The sequence below is a fragment of the Corvus brachyrhynchos genome, unplaced genomic scaffold (genome assembly GCF_000691975.1).
Source record: "Corvus brachyrhynchos isolate BGI_N302 unplaced genomic scaffold, ASM69197v1 scaffold281, whole genome shotgun sequence".
Lineage (NCBI taxonomy): Eukaryota > Metazoa > Chordata > Aves > Passeriformes > Corvidae > Corvus > Corvus brachyrhynchos.
This window is the reverse complement of record NW_008236509.1, coordinates 3,563,493-3,588,307: the sequence shown is the minus strand read 5'-3', so window position 1 is coordinate 3,588,307 and position 24,815 is coordinate 3,563,493. Positions and strand designations below refer to the sequence as shown.

General features: G+C 38.8%; 1 protein-coding gene across 2 annotated transcripts in view; it reads right to left on the bottom strand.

Moving 5' to 3' along the window:
- The window catches only part of IMMP1L (inner mitochondrial membrane peptidase subunit 1), a 24,288-nt gene extending 1,048 nt beyond the window's left edge, over positions 1–23,240 (bottom strand). Inside the window, exons 1-5 of one of the 2 annotated variants that reach the window (XM_017726372.1) lie at positions 23,129–23,240; positions 17,603–17,735; positions 16,763–16,851; positions 16,066–16,192; positions 3,659–3,769 (exon numbers count right to left, since the gene is read on the bottom strand). In XM_017726372.1, the coding sequence (XP_017581861.1) occupies positions 3,659–3,769; positions 16,066–16,192; positions 16,763–16,851; positions 17,603–17,707 (432 nt within the window). In that variant the 5' untranslated portion in view covers positions 17,708–17,735; positions 23,129–23,240. Of the gene's footprint in view, positions 1–3,658; positions 3,770–16,065; positions 16,193–16,762; positions 16,852–17,602; positions 23,108–23,128 lie in introns of those variants that run through there. The other variant, XM_008644077.2, reaches the window with a different exon arrangement.
- Between the last annotated feature and the right edge of the window lie 1,575 nt (positions 23,241–24,815).

Below are 24,815 nucleotides of genomic sequence, written 5' to 3'. Positions count from 1 at the left end.
ATTCAATGCCTTCTGTGGCTCTAATCCCATAAAAATTTCACAGCCCCTACCCAAGAGGAAGCAGCCTAGACAGAGAAAGGTGAGGCACTACCTTGTTCCTAAAGCCTCTGTCAGTATTTTATCTCGCGTATTTTTCATTAGAATTTGGTCTCTTAAACTATACAGTAACTGCCAAGGTACAGCAACTCTGAGTTCATGGAACAGCCACAACACAGAAGGAGCTTTCTGTGTGGAGTGAAAGAGTAATTGTCTCATTTAAAAGTGGAGACAGAGGCAAATATTCAGTTATTTTTAGCCCTGTGATTTGTCCCCAGCACTGAAGGCCATAACAGAAGAGGCAGAGGCAGTTCAGGATGGGCATAGCAGGAGGCAGCAGCAGCTCTCTCCTGACTGGGGCTGTGCACTGCTCCAGGCTCCTGTCAGGCCCCTTGCAGCACTGTGCCCTATGAGCACAAGGATGAGTCATGCTCAGGACCTCAAGTTCTGCAGATCAGAAAAAGCCTCAGAGCACTCTTGTGCAAGATCTTAGAAAATACTTGTGGTTCTGGCATGTGCAGTTAGGGAGGAGCACGAGGAACAGTTGCTGATACACAAAACCACCGAGGTAATGTCTGCACCCATCAGCCAGTGAGCTATTTTAAGTTCCACACAAATATACAGAGACACAAGCCAACAACAGAAGGGTATTTGTGATCTTGGTTAGCAGCAAAGCTGCAGAATTCAAGACTGTCCAGAGGGCCTGTGCTGGCTGCAGGCTGGGTGTCAAGTCTTTGTTTTGCCTTGAGGGCAAACAGAAGTAAAAGGAAAGAAAAATATCCCATATAACAAATCTAAGCTGATCTCAGTAAAGGCCTGGAGAAGGACGTTTCTTAGTCCATTCACTCCAGCACAAATCTCATTTCAGGCAACTCAAATCACACCTATTGCAACTTGACTTTCTTTCAGTGAAAGTAATCAAATGAGCTTTAAATGCTGCTTTGACAGTGTAGTTTGAAATTTGTCACAGTAATCTTATTGGTAGAGTTAGAATGAAAATGATGTTTTATCTAGTCTGCTTGCAGGGAGAACCTGAGAAACAATACTCAAGGCTGGGAAGAGATGGGAAAGCCCTCCTCTGTGAAACAAAGACATGCCACTCTGTCGTAATTCCCAAGTCCTTTAAAGTCATGACAGAAGTTGACTGTGACTTGCTCATTCAGACTGGCTCTTCCAATTAGCAGCTCTTTGCCCTCTTTGCTTCGGCCTGCATCGATAGATCTGATCTGATGGACGGGGGATAAATGGGGCTAACTAGCTCTTTGGAAGATACACCACAGGTCTAGTTTTGACATGGAGCCTAAATCCAGGGGATGCACAGGACATCCTACCTAAGACAGGATGAAGCATGAGTTCTGTCAAAGTGGGAATGATTCCCAGTGCTTTTACTGAATTTGCAGCTGCTTTGATTTCAGCAGCCCTTTACAGAATGACCTCATGTTGGGAGTGGCAGTACATACGGTGGCAGGGAGGAAGAGGAGCAGACAGAATCATGTGTTGACGTTTCTGTAAGGGTTAAAAACTGGTGCACTTCAGATAAACAGTCATGTTTTGCCAAGAGTAGGTTGGCTGAACAAATTCAGCCAGCTAGGTTGGCTAAGCTCACTCTCTTCTTTTGAAATCCGTGATTTCCAAATTAGATTTGGGGGTTTTTGTATCCACTCCTAAAAACGTAACTTAGCACTGAAAGGCACTGTTACATCTGCTTCTCCAAAATCCAGTGTAAGATAAAGCCACAAAAGCTTCCATTCTGAAGGCAGTAAAAACTGTTTGATGAAAGAGAAGCCAAAGCTGCAGCAGGCTGCATTAAAAGCACACAGAGGCTTCCTGGCCAGTGGTCAGTGATCAGCCACCCCCATGCAGTCTGTATGTGCTGCCTTCCACTGCAATGTGCAGTGGCAACACACAGGAGCAAGATCACTGTATGCTCATGTGACTTACCATAAAGAACCCAACTAGAAACACTCGTTTGAATAACAAATTCATTTTTGCTTTTTTTAGGCACCATATACTTAAATCTCATGAAAACTGGAATAATCACTACTCCATGCCACCATCATTTAACAACTGCTGTAAAATTTGGTTATATTATTTTGATTAAGTATCAAGTGATTGCATAATATCTTTTGTAACAGACAATGCTCTGGAGTCCTAAAGTAGTACTTCAACATGAATTATCTGTGAGTTCCACTCATTTTACAGAGTTTACTTAGGGTTCAGTCCTGTCATTAAGGTCTCTCAAACACCTTCCTTGTTGGAAGCTAGACAAGCTGGACACAAAATGTATTGCTGTGGAGAGATACTGTGACTAATTATGGCTGTCCACACACACAAGTTCTTAATATATCCAGTATTTGCTAGCAGTCCCCTTAAAGTAGTAAACAGCAGCTTTTCTTTATCTGTGCATCAGTTTGGAGAAATGTTTTTTTCAGTTGCATTATTACTACCACATTCTCATTAGAAGAGTGACAGCAGATTAGCATCCTTTGTCTCTTAGCAGTCAATAATCCAAGCTAAAACTTGGGTCATAAAAATAGCACTATTGGGAATCAGCATTTTCCCCTCTGGTGTCCAGGGTAAAGGCAAACAGCAGGAGAAGGGGCAGAGCCCTGAGTAAACACCGGGGAAGGACTCAGGGCAAATGTGAGCCAGGAAGAACAGAGGTCACCCAAAACTTGCTGGTAGGGCTGGGGGGAACGTGTTGTCTGAGGTTTAGTAAGCAATTACTGATTGTGCTCAATAGCTGCAAGGGGTTTTTCTTGAAAGTCCCAAATTGTGTTCATAAATACTGTAAATTAAGGATATAAGGCTTTGTTAAATTGGAAAGATCTAATCTTTCCTGTGTGTGTAATACAGGTGTGCTAAATTATGGTTTGTGGATGTGTTGAAGTATATAGAGAAAACCTTTATTGTTCTGAATGCACAGCTTTAAATCCAGCTTTCTAAAATCTGGTGCATAAGTCTGTAATACCCACTCCCCTGCTTCTTAGATTAAACTTTCTATGGAGAGGAAATTGCGTTACATTTCTTCTTTTTGGTAAAAGAGTAAATTAGTAATGCAGATAATATGAAAAAATAATTTTGTGTGAAATAAAGTTGTAGAACTGTTGAAGCAGAAGGATAAGGAACCATGATGGTTTATACAATATTTATTCAAAGCATTATTTTTTAGTTTAAAAAGCAGCAAGGCCAGTCTGTGTGTCCAAAGTATGTGGGCAAGTCCTGGAAAGAGAATCTTTTCCTCCATTTTGTTACTCAGGCCACAGAGCTCCAACACTGAAATACCATTTTGCAGAGAGGCAAGAATCGAAGTAAGGATGGAATGTACATCTGTGCAGTAGGGTGTATGTGTGCACATTTGTGTTTTTATCATGTTTGGATTTGCTTGCAAAATAATTTATTCAATTTTTATAGCAGTGACTGCTCAGTGGTGCTCCTAAGTCCTCCCTCCAAAAACCCTGTCATTGTTGATTTATCCTTTTACAGCAGGTGGCTGGAGTGTTCATGCTTTCCTTTACATTTGCTTTGGCCAGACAGCTGGGGAGGCAAGTTTCAATACCTAACATCCAAGCATTAAAAGTGTACTAATGCAACTATTTTTAGATACTATAAATATATATACCTTAAGACAAATGCGTCCTCTTATCAGTCCGTAAGGAACAGGCCCGTAGCACCTGGAATCCGTAGAATTCCTGAGATTATCACCTTCTAACCAAACATGTCCTTTAGGCACCTATGATTGAGCAAGATTGAAATGTAAAAAGAAACCAGAACAGAATGGTGTTAAGCACAGTTTGCCTTACAGTGTGTTTCCTGATTTCTGTGCTCTGTATTTCATGACTGTGTAATGAACTAAATTTTATTGAATCTAGTGAGACCGATTTAGAGGGATGAGGAGTGCTCCAAAGTATCTGTTCTACCATGTGCTCAAAAACCAATGGTTTGCAACAAAAAATCCAAAATGAAGATGTAAGAGGTTAGAGCAATGTGACAGGGTCATTAATTTAATAGACTTCAAAAGAGGTCATTAGGATGTTGACTGAAAATCTGCCCTCCTGTCGCAGTAACAGCATGAACAGGGCAGCCACACACTCATCAACATCCTGGGGCCAGCACCAAGGCTAGACCTGTTAGTAGATTCATGATGAACTAACTGGTAATTGATTGTGACATCAATTACGAATAATCTCATCATTTTATCGGAGTAGGCTTGTCAAAGTTCTAATTAAGATCACAGTTCATTCTATGTGCAGGCAGAATCCACAACACATTATATTGCAATAATGATGATCACAAAACAGCAAATCCCTTTTTATAATTTGAAAATTAATGATGGTGACCTTATACTATATGACAAAGACCTTTCATTGCCCATATATATTATGCATTAACTATATTACATACCACAGATTCATGGCATTCACTGGCTGACTCAATGACAAAATGAGAAATAGTAATAGTTACCTAAATGAGAGTATGAAGCTTTCATATGTGAAAAAGTTCCTCCTACAAGTCTGAAACTAAGATTTCTGCTTGGAATATACAATACTATTTTGTTAAGTTTTCCTAAAAACATTTCCAATACAAATAACCTCTTTCAAGTTGCCAAATAAAATATTTAATACTTCTAATTGGCTTTTGTTTCTAAAACTTTAAACCAGGCTGACAATTTAAATGAAGCAACATATTCTCAATCTAGAGAATATTTAATATGAACTTTAAACTAACATACATTTTTCCAAAACCAAGTATGTACTTGAAACATTACTACGACCACAATTCAGAGAAAAATATATGGAAAGTAACTAACTAACTAAACTATTTTAAATGAAACTCAAAGTACAAGTAGCACGAATGTTTTAGAATTGAGCCATGCAGGCTCTAAACACAAAGGTCTACATAAGACAGAGTTCATGGGTAACAGATTAAACAAAGTGAAATACCACTGTAAAGGCTGGTTGTAAACCATTAAGAACAAACCCAGGTCCCCCATTTGAGGAAATTGCAGGTGGAGTGCAATTGGTACTTGTAGGTATCTGGCCAGGTAACGCTCCCTGGGAGCCTTGTCTTTAATTAGTCTTTGAGGCTCTTGCGTAGCCATGCCCCCACGTGCCCGTTGCCAGACCGGGATCCGAGGCTGGCACACTGCTCCCAGAGCCCCTTTGCTGAGCCGTGGCAAACGTGTCAGCTGTGGACTGAGAAACAACAGGTTGCCTTTGACAGTGGCAGAACCAGCCTGGCCATCCCTCCCAACCACCCCCTGTATTTCTGTGGCACCCAGGAAAGGTGCTGTAGGTGTGTCAGAGGGCACAAACCCTGTCCTCAGCATTTTAGAATCCACACATGCGGCTGTGACCAGCAATGTCTAAGCCCTTTTGAAACCCACTGGTAGCACCTCCTTCCACAGGCTCCTGTATAAAGGAATGCCACCTCCTTTGCTTTAAACTGATCCACCAGTTAAGTCAAGCTCCCCTACTGCTTGTTCTCCCAGTCCTTCCAGACAGGAATTCCCTATTCAGCTTGTCTGTCACCTTTGTTGTTTGGTATGCTGATCAGATTCCTGGCACATGCATGGAAGGGCTTCCTCTGGGAGGGCCAGCTGGTTCTAGCTAGATGACTTTGGCCCTCCTCCTACCCAAGCAGCTTTGCAAACAAAAAAACTGATACATTTTAAAACACTTCTACTGGAGTCAAACAACCTGTGTGTAGAATATGCATCTTGTGGTTTTGATAGCTGTTTTAGCATGTGCTGTCACTGCTGTTTTCCTCAAAGATTCCGTGGCCTGTTTAGGATGTCCAGCAGGGTAGTTGGATATTCATGTTCATTTAGTTCAGTGTACCCACCTAAAGCAGTCCCTGTGTCCAAACTCACACGAGTTTGTTTCTCAGGTGGAGATTACCATACAAGGCAGCGTCCTGATCTTTCTGGTGCAAACTCCCCTGTCCAGCATCTACTGGTATGATGAGTCAGACACCAAACTGCTGTCACTGTGACAGACTCCCTCAGCAGATACACAAACAGGACAAGCAGGAATTACTATGAAGGGAAGATTTTTTTTCCTTAAATATAGAAAGCAAACCCACGTTAACATTTCTTGTTACTGTAAAAGCATCACTTCTTGCAAAGTGCTCCTGTTTCCCTGCCAGCTCCCCTTGTGCTGTTCCGGTTCCTGTGCTTTCTTACTTCTCCCAATTCACAGGCAGAATGTGATGCTCATCTTTCACTGTGTAAAATAAAGAACCACTCATAACTCAAGTATATCCAAAAAATTTCTAGAACACTTCCCATCTTTCTACCAGGCTCCAAAATTATGAAAAATAAAATAAATTGCTTTTGCCTGCATTGGCATAAAACTCCTTCCAATACTAGGAATAATTATTTGTCTAGACAAGACGTTCACAGTTTGCATTCCAGGTAGAACATTTGCAGTAAAGTGTCTTCCTATATCCTGAAATTCACCACTTAATGTCATTTTTGCAGTTCTCCCTGGAAGGTATGACAGGGCCCTACACCTCTGAATTTGTCATTAAGAGTACTGTCACAATGTGTGATTCATCTAGGGATAATGCACTTAAATACCTTTGTAGGGTGTCTGTCCATCATCTAGGCACTTCACTACAACCTAAAATTAAGACAAGCAATATAATTCACCAGAATTACAGGAAAATGGAAAAGCAAATACCAGTGACAGGCCATAATCATTGATTTAAAAAAAAAAAAATTAACAAAAGTAGTATAAACCCCTTTGAAATAAAGAATCCTTCAAGGCTTCATGCACCAAGCCATGTCTACACCACATCACTGATCTCAGTGGGATTACTCACATAGAATAAAGTTCACTTGGAGTACCAGCCTTTGCATAGCCAGGACCCAGTCTGAAACACTGCAAACTCTGCAAGCACAGTAGCTGGGAATAATATTCACCAAAGAAAAAAAATTAACTGTTGAAAACCTGTATTTTTAGTAAGAATCTATTAATTACACAGCAATAGGCTGCTGCTGCCAAAAAACCCTAGGCAGGAACCCAAGGGAAAGCCACTTGTGTGACAACTCACAGAGTTGCATTTTGGTATCTGCAGGCAATGGACCTTAGACAAAGCTACCTGTATCCAAGAAGTACAACTGAAATCACAGTTCCCACGCCTACACACAGAGAGACAGGGACTACAAACCCACACTGATGAGGGTTAAAAGCATTACCTTGGGCTGGGCAGCATTTCTGCTCTCCCCTACACAGAGGCCAGAACTAAGATGGGAAAGTCTCACACGCCCAACAGCTGAATTTTCACAGAACGAGTGGGACTCCTGCAGAACCAGCAATTCCCAGCAGTGCAGGTTGCTGTGAAACGCTGCCTCTGACTGTCTGCAGATGACTCCCCCTGCCTCAGCAGCCCCTGTGCCTCTGTTCTCTGCAGATTATCTGAGGATTTATTTCCAAGGAATGGCAGTTCTCAGGCGGAACTGGTTATCCGCAGTGCAGCTTAAATGTGTGAGAATAAAAGACACCCATCAGACACATGACTCTTCCCCTGCTCCCTTCCCAGGCTCTAGCACAGGAGCAGACAGACCAGAAGAACAAGACTACCCTTGGGAACAACTGAGTTTGACACAGTAGTTCATTCTCTTTCACCCCAAATAAGCATCTTTCACTGCAACAAATTGGCAGAATTTGCAGAGCTGTTGGAATCTACTCCATGGTGCAGTTAAAGTGGCAAAACTGAAGTACAGGGCAGGTATTTGATGCATACTCACTAGCATAAAACATTAATTTACTTAAAGGGGGGGTATTACCAAATAGTTACATTGTTTTGGTCTCTTTACAAGATGCCAAACTTTTTTGATTACTCTCACTGTCTTCAAACCCAAGAGATATGAACCCTGCACTGCATTAACTGACATACTTGAAAACTAATATATTGTAAATAAAACTAACAGACTAAATTATCTGCCTCAAAAATACCCCCAAACCCAACTAAATGTAAACAGGCTTCTGTGGTTTGGGTTTTTTGTTTGGAGGGAGCTTTTGTTCGTGATTTTAGGGGACTTAAAAACATGAATGTCTTGCAATCTCAAAAAACATCAGCACATACAATCAGCTGGGAGTAGATGTTTGAACTTTTGTAAGGTCACAGGTATTCACGTCACCTTCAGCAATATCAAAGTTTCAGACTTAAGAAGAACTTTAAATCATTCCCATCTTTTCTTTTCAGTTCAGAGGCTTCCTTCTTGAGCTATGATAAGAACTAATCTCAGTGCTGGACAAAAGAATAAAGTCTGCAAGTTCTCATCTATCCCTACTAAGGTCTATTTAAGTGCCTCCTACTTTGGTACAAGCAACAAATGTAATTGCTTCATGGCCTGCGGGTGTTCATTTAACAAAAGAAGCTTTTGTGAATAAACCACAGGTGTTACCTTTCTTGATTAAAGTGAAATATGATGAAAGATTCTACAATATCAAATGACAAATTTACTAAATACTGATTAAATTGCCTTATTTAAGTAAATTGCATCTAGTTAGGATAAAATACACACCATAGAAATGCAGGAGTTTGTTTTATCACTCTATACTTAAAGTCTCATAGCTACTCCTTAATCCTTTATTTATTAATTCAGAACCAAGACCGAAATAATGCTTAACAAATACTTTTTTTAATGATCCAGTTGCTCCAGGCACTGTTCCTGTAGGTTTATCATAAATGTTGTTCATATTAAGGCAGCCATCTGTATAAAACCCAACCACATTAATTAGCTCAATGTTCTCAAAATCAGGGTAAGCATTTATATTTACTTTTTTGTGCTGAAAAAGCTATGAAATGGTAGGAACCACATTGGAACTTAAACATTATAGCAGATGTTAAATCAGCATCTTCTGTGTATGCTTAAAATGTTGAACTACCTGGAATTTAATACTTCTTAAAAGAATATAACAATGAATTTACCTTAAATTTATAGGTACTTCCAAAGAGTTTAGCATTTTCCCTCTACTTGCTGAACAGTTTAAGCTGCTTATGAATAAGACATAATGTACTTGACCCAGTTTGTTTAAAAGCACATATTAAAAAAAAGACATCATGATGCTGGTCCAGATTGTTATTAGTGAGAATGACAATGAAGCACTAATGTATTTTATACAGAAATCAAATTCGTTGTGATTACATATTTATATTATGAATTCATTCTCTGTAGTGAGACATTTGTAATTTTAATAGAAGATTTATAAAAAGGTAAGATATGAAGACTTGTCTAAGTTTTGAAATTAAATATTAACCAATATTAAAATCACATAACCTCCAGTGTTAACTCGCACACCACAAGGGAACTAAGGAATATTAACTTAGACTTGAATTTCTGAGACATTTTTCTCTACCGTGCCAGCACACCAGTTGGGTGTTGCTCTGTAACAATAATCTGGGTAAGCTGTTAGAGTGACCTGTCAAAGCATTTGTTGGTTATTTCAATGTTTGGGGTTTAACCATAGCTGCTCCTTCTAAACTTTGGGTAATGTAGGAGTAACTGCTGCTGTTCTGAGCTTAACTACTCGGACCTTAAAAGGTTTGATCACGGCACTCACAGCTTGATGGGAGAAGTTTTCACATCAGAGATGTTTATGCCAGTCAAATGAGAAAAATACCTCATTTCTCTCAGTATCACTTTTTACGTGTTCCAAAAGTTTTCAACTGTGTTAAATAATTCAAACACTTGCATGTGTTGTTTACTGATATATATATTTAATGCCGAGATCTAGATCATACTGTTAAATACACAGATCTCAATTGGCTGGAAAAGCTATATATCTGATTTCAAAAACCTCTAGCTACAACCCTAAATTTAAATTATTAGTCATCTTTCCTTTTCTAAAACTATTATCAGTTCAAGTTAAAACTAACCTGTTCATAGGCCAAAACTTTCAGACCCAAATCTCCTAGCTACATTTAGGAACTCCTGAACAAAAATTCAGAGTGTGTCTGAGATGCATCAGTCCAGACTCTTATTAGCCTAAGATTTACAGAAGATGAGTGTTTTGGAATAAAATATTGATTACAAATCCATCAAAGATTACTTAACAGTTTGCAGAGACCTTTCTGACCACAATAATTCCAAAAGATTTGATCTTCTTCTCCAGATAACAGATGATGTAACAGGGTCACCCAAAAGTATAGGTCTGAGAACAAAAAACCCTGTGGGTGCAAACCCCAACTAACGCAGAACCCCATCATCATCACTGGCATGCCCTGTACCTGTACTCTGATCTGCAGTTCAGCCTGGGAGAACAATGGCTGAGAAATAACAGCATCAGGGTTAAGGAATCTTGTCTGCCAGCTCCATCAGAAGTGACCTAAAGCTCTCCTACACAGCTGGTACAGTCAGACTAAAGTTCTGCTCAAAAGCTTTAGTTGAGTCCCAAGCAGTTGGTTTCACCATCCTGAGCAGCTTCCTAAAAGTTATTATTAAACTTTGAGCAGAGGAATAACAGAATCCTAAAATCTTGAAGGTTCAAACTGGTTTGACCAGCACAGCCAAGGCCATATTACAGAGAGGAAAAACATCTAGTGCCGTAAATTCAGAAATGAATGCCTTTCAAACACCTTTCCCTCAAATCCTGGAGGAGGTTTCTTTCTGGTTTCGCTCCGGGGTGAAGTGGCTGAGCAGGGGCAGCAGGGCAGTTAGAGCCTGGGCAGTGCTCAGCCCACGTTGGTGTCACCAGCCTGTTCCCAAGGCCAGCTGCTGGGGTGCAGCTGCCTCCTCTTGGGCACACAGTGAGGAAGAGAGCTCTTCCAGAAAGGGGTGGGAGACCTCGTGGGGGTTCACTCAGGAGCCTCTGGCTGTATCCCCGTGCCCAAGCTCTGCTGCAGCCATGCCCGTGTCTGGCCACCCTCCCTGACCCCACAGGGACCTGAATAAGCTCTGGTGAACTCTGATGCTACTTCTATGTTCTTGAAATACCAAAACCAAAACTGCAAAGGTACAAAGACCAAGCCACTTGGGCAGAAGAAACCCTGGAAATATTGGGAATTAGACTGATAAAATTCTTTTTGTGTTTCTTTTCCCTTGAATAATTTAGTTTTGACAAATCAGAATTTTGATTTAAAATGACTTCTCAGAAAATTCAAGATAAGCATGAGTCATGAACTCTCTGTACTGGGATACAGAGCCATCTGCAGACCAACAAATATGCCAAATTAGCTCTCCTCTCCCACCAGACATTTAGCACAGCTGCTGGTTAGAAATATGGCATGGCTTTCTCTTGAGCCTCTAGAACACTTAGAACTAAGGAGGACAAAGAAAATATCTTACTCATTTTCCATGTCAGCAACTACTGAAGCTTACTCAGTGAAGTACTAAACCATGAGTGTAAACATTAAGATATTTAGAACAAAGGGAAAATAAGTGGTGTTTTAATTAGGTTTATTTTTAATTGCTACTTAGGATATTTTAAAGAGACTATCCAATGGTACTGAGAGACTGAGTGCTCTGAAATATCAAACCACTTTTCAGTGTCTTGCACAGTGTATCCAAAACATGTAGAACTGGGCAGTGATTACAATACTGTGGTGTTTGCCTTGACATTATGTTATTCTTAGTAGCCACATCATATTCTTACTTCATTTGCCAAGAACTGTTTAAGAGTTAATAGCACTGTGCAGGGCCACTTCTGTGATGTGCAAACACAGTGAGATGCATTATCTTGGGAATTCTGTTAGCTCTGGAGCTCCCACAGGATGAAGAGATGCCATCTCCGCAGTGAAGCTCACTTTAGCACAAGGCAAACACACTCCCCCATCAGCCAGGCTGGCAGCATTAGTGGGAGCTGTGATTGATCACCAGCACAGTGTTGCTGAGATATGGATTTGTATCTCAGCTTTTTATCACTGTGACTTGCAAAAGGCAGTTCCTTATTTACAGACTCTGCCTCTATTAAGTGACATTATTAGGGACTACTTTTGTTTAAGTGCCCCAAAGGCTCAGCATATTGGTGGTTTATGACATACAAGCTGTTTGATTCTGATGGTTTACCCCTCACTTTTTCAGATTGTAAATACGAGCTGCAGCACAAGAACATATGGTACGTAAAGAAATTAAAGCTAAAGTAAATGGCATTAAAACAAATTCAAATAGAGCAATAGGATACTCAATCTGAATTATAAGTCTGTATTAAGACTTTTTTAAAAAGGAAATAAAAGCCTAAATATGAAAAATAACCTTTCAGCTGGTTTTTTGGGTTTTTTTAAGGACCATTTCAGGGCTTTACTAGGATTAATTTCCTTATTAATCCTCATTATTTACATCCGTATAGTTAAATGAATAAGGTATTTTTTAATAAGTGAAACTAGTTCTGAATACAACATTAGTTGTTTACCTTTTTAACTTCTGGGTCCACACCACATTGCCTCTGATACAGCAAAAATACATTATGCATTCTTAAACATTTATTACAGCAAATACACTTGCTTCTATTTACAAATACACATTTAGCACAAAACCAAAAAGGAGCCCTGCAATACTGCCAGACTAATGCTTGTATTCCATACCGGATATCAACAAAAAGGAAAATTGCCTTTTCCAACCCTTGTAATACTATAGCAGCTTATTCAAAAAAGGAATTTCATTATACTTCCATGTAAATAAGATTTCCCTCATTGTTCTACAGATAAACTCCAATCTTTAGCATATGAAGCATCATGCACCATAAAGGGTCCAAAGGACGTTTCTTATATACTTAAATTGTAATTTAAGCACATGCTTAGTTTATGCCACTCAGTTTTATATGTGGCATTAGTTCCATCAGCCTGTAATCCAACAGCTCCATCAAAGACAGTTTTTTTGATGCAGCTTCACACTTAGTGCACTCTGACAAAAAAAAATTTTATCACATGATGTATTCCTTCAGTTAAGCAGCAAGAGTATTTTAACTGCCACTGCTGTATGGAATTTCTACTCAACTGAAACACCTATTTTCAGAACAACTTATTCATCTTATGTGTGATTTTTTTTGTCTGTTTCTTTTCACTATATCTTGGAAGGTTGCTTTGTTGTGTTTGGATTTTTTGTTAATCTACAGGTATCTCCTTGGTTGTTTGCAGCAATTATGTATCTCATCTGTGTAATTTACAGAGAACAAATTGTAAACAGAGTTCTCCATTCTCCTACCTACATATAAAGGCATCCTGAGAAGTACATTCATCAATGAACCAGCACTGGAAGTAGGATCTGATTTTAGCATTCTCTTAGGCTCCAGAATAAGGATTGTGTGTGGCAATACTTCTAGGCACAAAAATACCTAACTTAAAATCTGTAAATACGCCGATATTAACATGATGCAGTCAATACAGTCTAAGCACAATTCCTACTAACATGACTCTAAGGATTCTCCTTTTAGGGCAAATCTAAAGCAGCTACTTACAGGTAATTTCACCCTCAGCTGCATGAAGTACATTGTATTGCCATTACTCTCCCATCTCCAGGAACTGGCTGAGAAAACCTATCCACTAGCTGGCAACCACCAGCACAGAATGAAGCAGGGGTCTGAGCTGCCTAATTTGGCAATATTGCTGGCATCTGATATTCGTATTTACTGTGATAAGTCTGCAAACATGACAGGAACTCCCTGAAACAGGAGACAAGCCTTCAAGGAAAGCTGAACAGTTCACCATAATAAAAACAAAGACTGCTCTGACCTTACACACTTTGGAGTCACAGCATTCACACACCTCTCAGATTTCCCATTTGAAAAAAGGCAGTTAGTAGCCAGATATAAAGTGCAAAACTCATGACACTTACTAGGCTTTGCTCACTTAAGGAGCAGTACCTTCCCCTGGCAGACAGACCTTCCTGGCAGCACTCTTGGCCATTTGCAATCATAGCCCAGGCCTTTCTTCAGTTTGGACAATCTTTTTTCCAAAAACCCACCTCAGGCAAGTATCAACAACACAAACAGCCAGTTCCCTGTACATCTGCTGCTGTTATTTGCTGTGAAGAATCCTGTGTTTGAGTTAAAAGTGCATAGCACAGTGATTCATTAAAATAAGGAACCTGATTAGGCAATTGCCTAAACATAAACACGTATCACGTTTCCCCTCCCCAACAATTTACTTAGTGAATAATCTAGCCTCAGTTATGAACATAAAGTGCAGATATCCATGTTGAGAATGTACTCTTCTGTAAAGGAAGTGTCTCCTGAACAGATGGAAAGACCTACCTCTTTACCAAGCACTAAAGGTAGAAGGAAAACAGGTATCAGACACAGTGAGAGCATTTCCATTTAGATAATTTCTCCTCCTAGATACAATTTATGATGTAAGAATTACAAAAGCTTGTCACTTTGCTGTATTTCCACACATTAGCCTTTAGGAGAACAGGAAATGGACTCTGTATTCTCCATCCACTCTTTCTCCTCGTATTTTGGCTTTAAACTGGAGACAAGAAATCCTGCACTAGGGCAGAAACTGTTCTTCTGAATATTCATTTGGTTACTTAAGTGTTTCCAGAAAAGCTGACGTCCTGTTAAGTATAAATCTTTCCCAAACTTCGTTTTCAAGACTAAGACAAGTAAGGAACAAGATGCTCAGAGAAATTCAGTTTGTGTCTTCTGTCAGTGTACACAGAATTCAGGTTTCCATCTCAGGTTGGTCTCCTCTGGGAAATTCATATTCCATCACAATTACGAGCTCCACCAGAGCTAGAGAATTTCTTCAGCTTGGTACGAAAGGTGGGTTTGTGTTCTTTGGGGTTTTTTGTAGATTTTTCCTTGGTTAAATGGTTAACACGATTTGTGGAAAACCTAAATGTTCTGTCCTCCCCTTCAAAATGTAACAGAGAATGAGTTCCTTCTTTGTGCCCACAATTGACCAAAGTCTAAGAACAGGAGCTCCAATAGCACTGGCATTAGACCCAGAAGGGCAGATGAGAGGCAGGTTCCCAAGATATCTTGCCTCAACACTGGAGTGGAAGAAACAAATTCAAAGCCCCAGAGCAGGGCATGAATCATATTCTTATTTTCTGGTGCTAAACAAAATGGTGACATGAATTTTGCTTTTACTAAAGACAAACTCCACTTCAGCTGCTTAATACAAATGAACCAATGGCACCTGGAGGCTCACTGGTGAAGGTGGCTGCCTTTATGGAAGAGAAACTCTTACAGGATTTATGTTGCACAAACTGTAGCTGCCTGTAAGAAGTGTTCCATAAAATTCCCCACCTTCACAGCACAGGACTTTAGCCAGATGCTCACTCTTCTTATTCTGAGGATGAAGTGGATATGAAAGGGCAAAATAACAGCTTTGTCTAAAGATTCAAAACACCTGGGAGCGTCTGATGGCTGAACAGAGATAACAGTCAAACACACCTCTCGGACAAGAAAAACCCTGCATTCTTCTGTGATCGTGATTCCTGATGATTTTTCTAATGACAGCCTAAAAAGAAGTTGCTAAAAACATTTTGTCACAGATCTTCCCAAACTTCTGTGAATTCCATCTGCATAAGGACAAGAGAACATTGATATTATTGTTCCCTTTCCATTGCATCACCTGACCTTTTGGCCAAGTTAGCAGAATTGCTACTTCTCCAACCATATTCAGGAACATTAAAATATTGCTACATTGCAATATAGAGATACACTAAAGTATAATTTTGAAAGGAAAATCTGCAAAACTATTGCAGAGTCAAATGTTCACTTCTTAGTGTTTGAAATACAGGAACAATTTTGCCTGAAAAAGCATTTGCATCTGTCATCTGTACTGCACTTTATGCAGAGAATTTCAGAGTATTCTTCCAAGGAAGAAGAACTAAGCAAAGGGCAGAGCAAAAATATTATCTGTCTACAGTTCCTACAGACACAAAAGGCAGAGAAAGACAGCTTGGCACACACAATCTAAAAGTACAACATTTTACTGTACATATACAAGAATAATAATTTATTGATGTCATAATTTATGATTTCTGATGATCCTCAAATATTGCAAATCCTTTACGGACTACCAGGCCTACTTAAGTAATCATTAATTTACATAGTAAGAAACTCTAATACTTACATAGCTGTGACTCTTAAGGAAATCTGAAGGGTTGCTTGTGCAGACTTTATCCCCTTCCAAGCCAATTACTCTTTTACAGATATTTGATTTGGGGTCATTTGGGCTTTTCACAATTACAATATCTCCTCTGAGAGGAAAAAACAGAAACAAAAACAAACAGAAGAACTCTAATTACAAACTATTTGGCTGAGTACATGAGCATCCATGTGTCTAGTCCAAAAATATTCACACACATTTAAGATAGTCCCTTGTGCTGAAAATTCTTGTGTACAATTTTGGTTTCTTCAGTTTTACTCAGGTGTAATTTCACAGAGTGTTAAAAGTGGACTGAATTTTTGTTATTTAGATCATTTATGAAACATTTAAGACTACAACCTGAGGCCAGTACTACCCATAGTTGGTTTTCAAGACCAAACTGCTTAGAGAAGAAGTTACATTCACTCAATAGAATCATTTATGGGGAGAAAAAAAGGTTTTTTCTATTTTTTGGAAAAAGCTGTGAAAGCGACAACAGACTAAATCCAAACTGAATTCTGTCAAATTGTTCACTGGGCTGTATGTGCTGGTAACTTTCACTTCCATCAGACACAATGAAAAGTTATGATTTAGAAGCAGAAAAATACACAAAAAATAAAGGACAGAATTGACAAGCCCTGGCAAACAGAATGTCAGATCGGGTCTCAACAGAGGAGCGTACTTTCGAATGCAGTAAAAGTGGCGGCTAAGGTTCTCCGAAAAGACAATATCAGAGTTTTGAATGGTTGGTTCCATTGAAGGTCCAGAACACTGCAAATTAAAAATAAATGAGAAAAAATTACTATTTCGAACTACTTTTAGCTAAAATAAACTTTTTTTTAAATGATATGCTGATAAATTAGAAAAGGTGTAATGTAGAGAACTAGAAGTGAGCTCCTCCAAGGCAACACGTGATGCATTTAGAAGCTGAGGAGAGCCTCCAGAGCACCTCTAACTCTGTTACAGCTCCATATTTCCTTGAGATTGGTCCTGAAGTGCACTAGGTGCTATGGGCCCTCATGGGTTCATTTCAGCACCCCATCTCTAGGAAATTTTTAGGAGCAGTGCTCAAAGCCCTGCCAGCTTACCCCTTTCTCTGTAACACAGAATCACCACAGAAGCTGCAAGAGCAGCTCACAGCCAAACTCCCTCATGTCCAGCAGCAGTATCTGCTAGGTTAAGGACCTGGGGAGGAGGGGCAGGGAGCATAAATCACCCAGAAATCTGGAAAAAAAAAAAAAATAATTTCCCATTGGTGACTCCAGTCTTTCTTGAAGGACAGACTCTCTGCAAAAGGCTTAATCAGAAATTCCCATTGACTTCAGTGATGCCTCAAGCAGTAATGCATCAGAAAACATGAATGTTGAAAGTACAAATAACTTTCACAAAGGCTGGACCTGCTTCCCATAAATTGTGTTTAATAAAGAAAATTAAGAAACCTGAAATATTGGCATCATCACACATAACAATTTCAGTATTACAGTTTTATCTTCTTTTAAATGTCATGAAAATGAAGAGTTACCACAACAATTCCTCCAAGGTACTCAAAGGCACAGTGTGCTATGCAGCCATATTGCACAGTGTACCCCAGAAATCGGAAGGTTTTTCCTAGGACATTGCGAAGCATCCTACAGTGGTACGTTGTTCAGCTGGTTCTACAGCAAAACAGAAGAGTATCATTTATTTGAAAACAAACAATCTAACATTTACAAACCTATCTTTTGTGTGTAACAGATGGACAAGATTAAAAAAAAAAACCAACAGTGTAAGGAAACCAACAAATAATCAGATGTACCTGTAGAAATAAGGCATCAGGTCTTTTTGTTCTCAGCTGCAGCACAGTGGTGTAACTTCTGCAGCACATTAGTCTGTAAACATTTTCTGACCCCCTTCCCCAAATATTCAAGTCAACTCTGATTAGGAGATCCAATTCTGGCAATGGTAATCCAAATAAAGTATTGCCTTAACCCAATTTGATGGTTACATATATTTATCTTAAGGAAGTGGAAAACAGATATACTGAAGTAACTGAAGAAAGTTCTACATTCTGCAAGAAACCTGTTCCCCTTAAACTCAGTGTTGCCCTATAATGAACTAAAACCACTGCAAGATTTCCCTCTTCTATTAAGATGTCCCAATATAGTTTGATAAGCAAATGCACTATGTTAAAAAGAAAAAAAAGAGAAAAATGCTGTGTAAAATATGCCCACTTCAAAATGAAATAAAGACATCTCCTTTTACTTTTCATGACATTTAGTTAATTAAAGACAGTACTTTAAAAGTGCCTATCTTTATTTTTACAACTCTCACTAGAATTTAATGGAATTTTGCCTGAATACATTCAAAAGACAACCATTATTGGGAGCAAATATTCTCTACCAAGTTCATTTCCTTGTTCCAAAAAAGATGTACTTTTTTTATTTACATAAACTTCTCTGGACTAGAACAGCTTAAACCAAGCTGTGATTCAACATTCATAAGATTATCTGACCATTTTCACAGTAATGACCCAAAATACAATTGAAAACAGAAAAGTCTTGAATTGTATCCTTAGCAAAAGCAGCACCCAGCACACTGCAGGAACTGAAACAGCTCCTCTGGAAGGGGAATGCACTTTCAGCAGAATTCATTCTGGAGAGGCAGAGAAGGGGCTGGCTCTTCCCAACCTAGTGCACTATGAAAAGCACCAACCAATGCCTTACTCTTAGGGCCAGACACACTGTGAGCCCAGAAATGTGATACAGGTGATAAAAGGAAGGTGGAGGGACAGCAGATGAATGTTAGTTGCACAACTAGTGTGAATGCATGACCACAACTATGTTTTGAGAGAAGTCCATCATCAATACTTCTTAACAGCACCTGCTAGAAAGGAAGCGTCACATTGCTTCTCAGTTTGGGTAGACAGAAAAGTACTGCACAAGCATCCTCTAGTTTTGCTCCATGCTATTCAGAAACCTTGTATTAATATATAAAGACAGTAGAGAATTTAGGCACCCGTGAGCATTGCAGGTAAAAAGGAATTGTATAAACAATGCGTTACGATGCCCAGAGTACGCAGATCAAATTGGGACAAATAAACAGTAACAACATCAAGAGAATATGCAAACGTCTCATGCCAACAGCTGTCAGATTGTAACTAAAATATTTTTATTATGAAACTACAAACAACTGCTATACATCTCAGAAAATAAGTTTCAAAGTGATTGCAAGTGACTTCCTTTCAGATTTTGGATGGCACAAACTTAGGGATAGTTACCCTGAACATGTGTTTCCCTGTGATGTTTGCAAGTAGATTTGTGAGCTATTCAAGGAAACCCCCGTTCAGAGTGAGCTTTGCCTACTGCTAGAGCTCTCATGGTAAAAAACTAACCACAAAGACAGAATATGAGTGAAGAGCTCTCAAATTTTGTTCCCAGTTCTCTTAAAATAAAATTCTTAACTCCCAAGACATGGATTTCACCAATCCCCATTTATAAATGTAGTACAAAGGACTTTTTTTAAATGGTCAAGCTTATCAGATTTTATGATAATAACGAAAAAATTCTTAGCTTTATATAAAAGCTTTTGACTATTACTCAAGAAAGTTAATTTCAAATGAAGGCACATATATACCTGGATTATACAGTCTGACCCAGACAAGGTACCTCCTGGGGATTGGCAGGGTGTTTTAAATGTTAAGGTTCATCTTTAGACATCTAATATTCATTCCACAGAATAACTACAATCCTAAAAGTTTCCATGTAGTTTTAAGTAACAATTTCTAGTTAATAAGTGGTTGCAGCAAGAGCAAGTCCAGTAAAAAAAAACACCAGGAAAAACTAGTTTATTTTAAAAAAACCCACACAGAAATAATTAACTGGAGTGTCATTACAATATAATTGTTTCCTCGGAGAACTTCATATCAGTACATTTTTAAAACAATGTAATTTTGTTGATCCCAAGAAAGTAAACAGCTGAACAGTTTTCCACATCACACAATTTTAAGACAAAGTACGGTCAGCCGGCAACTCCACCAGATCGAACATAAGATCATTAAGCACAACAAAACAAATTATTTAAGTCACAGGCCCCTTGAAAACTTAATGGCTCTGTTGTATCAACATCCTTATTGCAGAACTAACGGCCTAAAACCTGTTGTAATTACTTCCAGGTACTACCTACTATCATATAGCAGGTAGCTGAAAAATTTATACTCAAGTAGACATTGGTTAAAAAAGGTCACACATCCATATTTATCACAGAGAACACAATTTGGTTATTTTACCAGAACTGTATAGTTTATCCCCCACAGCAAATAAAATGCAAAATGTAATTACTATTATCTTCTGTTCCCTTTTTCTTCCATAGCCTATGCTTTCATCACTTGGTTTTTTGTTTGTTTGTTTATAAAATTAATCACAGCTAGCAGGGTAGAAATCACTTTGAGCCTCATGAATGACATCCAAGAGATGGGAAAGGATTAGTTCTCAGTTGCTGCCAGTTATAGCACCAGGTGGCTTTTTCTGCAGTGAAGGTGTTACCGATAATCCCATTACATTGGTACTAAATCTTGCAGACATCAAAATTATCACCAAGGTTCCTTTTCATCCCATCCTTTCCAAATGACTGGAAGTCGCTTCACCTGAAAGAAGTCAAATCCACATGCAGCTGCTGTTTTAGCAGCCAGCGGACTCCCTGAGAATGCCAATCGTGATCCAATTTCGCTGTGCTGGTGGCCCCCTATTCCCTGTCCAATAATACATCTGTTAAAAAATCCTACAGCTACAAATCAAGTTTAATCCTACCAGGGACCTCATGTTGGTCTTGTCTTCCAAAAAGGCAGCAGGTTTTGCTGTCTATCTCTGCTAGTGTCTGGGGAATACTCTTTAAATCCCAGCTCTACTTAGAAGAATAAGCTAAGGATCACAAAACATGACCTCAAAAACCCTGATATGACTATATTCTGACCCAGAGGCATTCATTCTAGGTGAAGATTAGAACTTTGCATAATAAGATTACACAGCAAGTGAATGATATCAAGGGACTATCCATATGCAGCCGCCTGGTTTTCTATAGACAGCCTGTGCTCTGCAATATGCAGTGCAGACGAAACAGAGCTTGGGCTTTCTAGCTGAAATAAAATAGATTCACATAAATTAGTTGGCCATTTCCAGATTCCTAAATCCCCTATTACATCTTTTATTGACAGCTCCTGTGAGGATAGCACAAATGGCATTCTCTTTCTACTCTTTGCTTCTGTAACACTCACTCTGAGGGAAATGTACATAGGTTGTCTAGAAATTAACATCTTGTTTGCTGTAATCTTGGATTACAATTAACTGTACATAATAAAATTAGGAAATCAATGAGCAGATTTATCATTTCCAGAAAACCAATGGCATTGTGTAAGACAGTTTAACATATGGTGCTGAATTTTTTAATACAGGAAAATTGAAGTTGCAGCCACTGACAGTGTGACTAAACAAATCACTGGACTTGACACTAAATAGATTTTTCACTTTCATAAAATTTTACAGTTGCATTTGCTTTGTATAATGCTTCCCAATTCTGGAATTTCATTGACTATGTAGGGAGAGATTATCAGTTTTTCCTTCCATAACAGAAACTCTTCTCCTAACATTGTCCACTTCTAACCAGACACATTTCTCTACACATAACTTGCACCATCTCTTTCCCAGAGTTACTCTGAGAGTACTTTAAAAAGAAAAAGCCAAAAACCCAAATTAAAAACTGCACACTGAGTAGGCCATTTAAATATTTATGTTTGAGCTGTTATTCATATTAAACTATTATTTTAAAACCTCTGCATGAAATTGGCGTTATATGTGCTAGAAGAGCAAAGGGTGTATATCTTGTTTACTAGGATTCTTCCCATATTAGATACACAATATACCAAATGCTTTAAATATTCTAATTACAATCTGAGGATTCTGAACACCTAAAGCAAAACAAAGAACAATTTTCAAAAGGTCCCTCTGTGCTGGGGATCAGACAGAACTTGGTTTTTATTTCCAGCTGTTGCTTTACTCTAGAAGAAACACTGGACTTGGTCCAGCAAATCTGAACAAGCTTGGTGATATTCTGGAAGAGATTACTTTTTTACACATTATCTCTACTAGGCACTGCCAGTTTGTCTCCAACAAGAGCTCCTTCATCTACTGATCTCAAGCTGACAAGGAGATTAATCCTGTAAACATGACACACATAACGCAATTCGCTGGTGTTAAATAAACAGAGACTACCATCATTTTTCAACACAGATTTCAGGTACTTCTCACTAGTTCTATTGCCTTTGGGAAGCAGCTCCTAACACTTCCACAACCCTGGATAAAATGCTGTTTTAATGGCCAGATGCATTCCAAAGCTTCTCCTCTACAGCTCCACACACTCCTCTTTACTGAACAGTGAAATACAGATAGCTGAGCAAAGGCGTGGTCATGTACGGCAAGCCTGAGTCTCTGAGGGATGCCGAAATATTCACTTTATAGTCTTCTGCAACAAGGTCAAAGTCAAGACAAATACCAAAGGTCTGGCAGACACCACAGTCACCTTCCTGGTAACTGAGAAAAATGTACTATGCCTATGTCACAAGGGTAAAATAACTACATGTGTTGATCTTAAATTTCAATATATTCACTTTCTTGAGACACAGACATATAAACATTGAAAATTCATTTCAGTTTAGTAAGACAAAGAGTTACAAGCCTAATTTTCACAATAGGCACTAAAAATCTACAACCCTACAGAACCTGAAGTTGCCCATGGCTCATGTGTCCTCTGCACTTCCCAGCTGACACATCTTGTAGAAACATGATTTTGGAAATACTACTCAAAGCAGTGAATAGAAGAGGGGTAAATAACTCCCCTATGCACTGAGAACTAAAAAAGCTTTTTACTTAAAATATTATGTCATTACAAAGAGGATGATTTGCTGATAAAAACCAGCAAACCCAACAAAAACACCACAAACAAAAACCCAAAACCCCTCCACATTTCAGTACACCATCAGCAAGACAATTTAGAAAAAATACAGTTGTCTCCATCTTACTGCCAATGTTGGTCTCAGAGAGAATGCCATCATTAGAGTAGTCCACAGTGGTTTAGGAACACAGAAAACACAGAAGTCACACAGTCTGAGATCTTCAAACAAACAGTAAATCAAACCTGACAGACAATTAAACCATAAACAAACCATTAAACATCTGAAAAATACAAAAGCAAAAAACAACAACGAAAAACAGTTTTAGCACTGTCAGAAAACAGCAATGAAGAATCCTTCTGTATGTTCATCAACACTCCCCAGTTATGAGCATCACCTTCTAAGGAAATAGCTTATGCACACTCTGCACTAAAAAATGCGTTAAAAAACAGGACAAAGGCAACACAGACAAGAGAGTGCTCACTATTTACATTTTCAGGTTAGACCAGAAGAAAAATGCAAACCAAGTGCTTATCACTGTTACTATTCTGCAAAAATGTTGACCGCCCAAACGGCTTTTTAGTTACAAAGTTCTAAATCCACACATGTACGTGGATTCAAGGACTTTTTTCAGAGCAAAATGGTACTTCATGAGAGTTTATGCAGTAAAAATAAACTGTAATCAGTATTTTTTCTCATTGCTCAATAAAACTTTATTAGTTATTTCTGAGCTGGTTTATGTGTAAAACACAACCTCTGTAAGGTCTTCTCCACTTAGAGATACAAGTATAAAAAAGTTCCAAACATCAATAGATGAGTGCAATGATATTCAGTCTAAGTTAATCCCCAGACATCCAAATCCATGAATAAAAATTCATCAGTTTTAAATACACTGAGCCTATTAAGCAAGAACAAAAGCATATGCACAAAAGAGCTTTTAATATATTTCAAAGCCCACAAGAGCCATGGTCTCATTAAAATTATAAATTACACAAACATGGAATAAAGATTCAAACTGCAGTGCAGCTAAGCAGATTACAGCAAACCCCGCGTTCCATATGATAACACACCATGGCCCTCCCAGATGGGGGCTTGGAACAAAAAGGCCATCACTGCAGCTAGGGAAAACCTCCTTGTGATCTCTGGTTTCTGTTCAGCAGATGACAGCCAAATAATATGTTGATTATTCTGTTTGTGCTGCTAAGCTTGTAAGATGGAATAAAAGCGATATGATCTATTGTGAACTCCATGCTAATGTGTTGCTCCACTCATAAATAATATACTGAATTTATTCTGAAACTATCTTTTTATCTGAGTTCCAGGTTTTAAATGCGTGAACTATAATAGAAAGCCAGCATAAGCTATTATTTAATTTGATGGTTTAAAGTAAAAGATACAGCTGACACAATAATAAATGTGAAAACTGACTACTTACTGAAGCAAATAAGTAGAGGTGCCTTTCTCCGGTTTAGCAAATGGTTCTATGCCGAGGTGCAGAGCACCTGCAAGACATGAGCACACTCCAGCCCCACAACCTGCACTCTCACTGATACCAAACACATCACCAAGCAGGGCCTGTGTGTGGCTTATTTTACCACAGACATCCACCCCAAACTTGAGTTTTGAATGAGGACGTAAGTACTTGTAAAACAGGAAAACAGTACAGAGATAATCACTGTATAACTCCACTAATATTCTGTCTCCCTGAATTGCCTTCTTAAAAACTATTTAGGTTTTTAATAAGTGATCAGATTTCATTTCATCTAAATTTGCTCATTTGGTTTGTTCCAAAAATACAGAATGTAGCTTGCCCTTT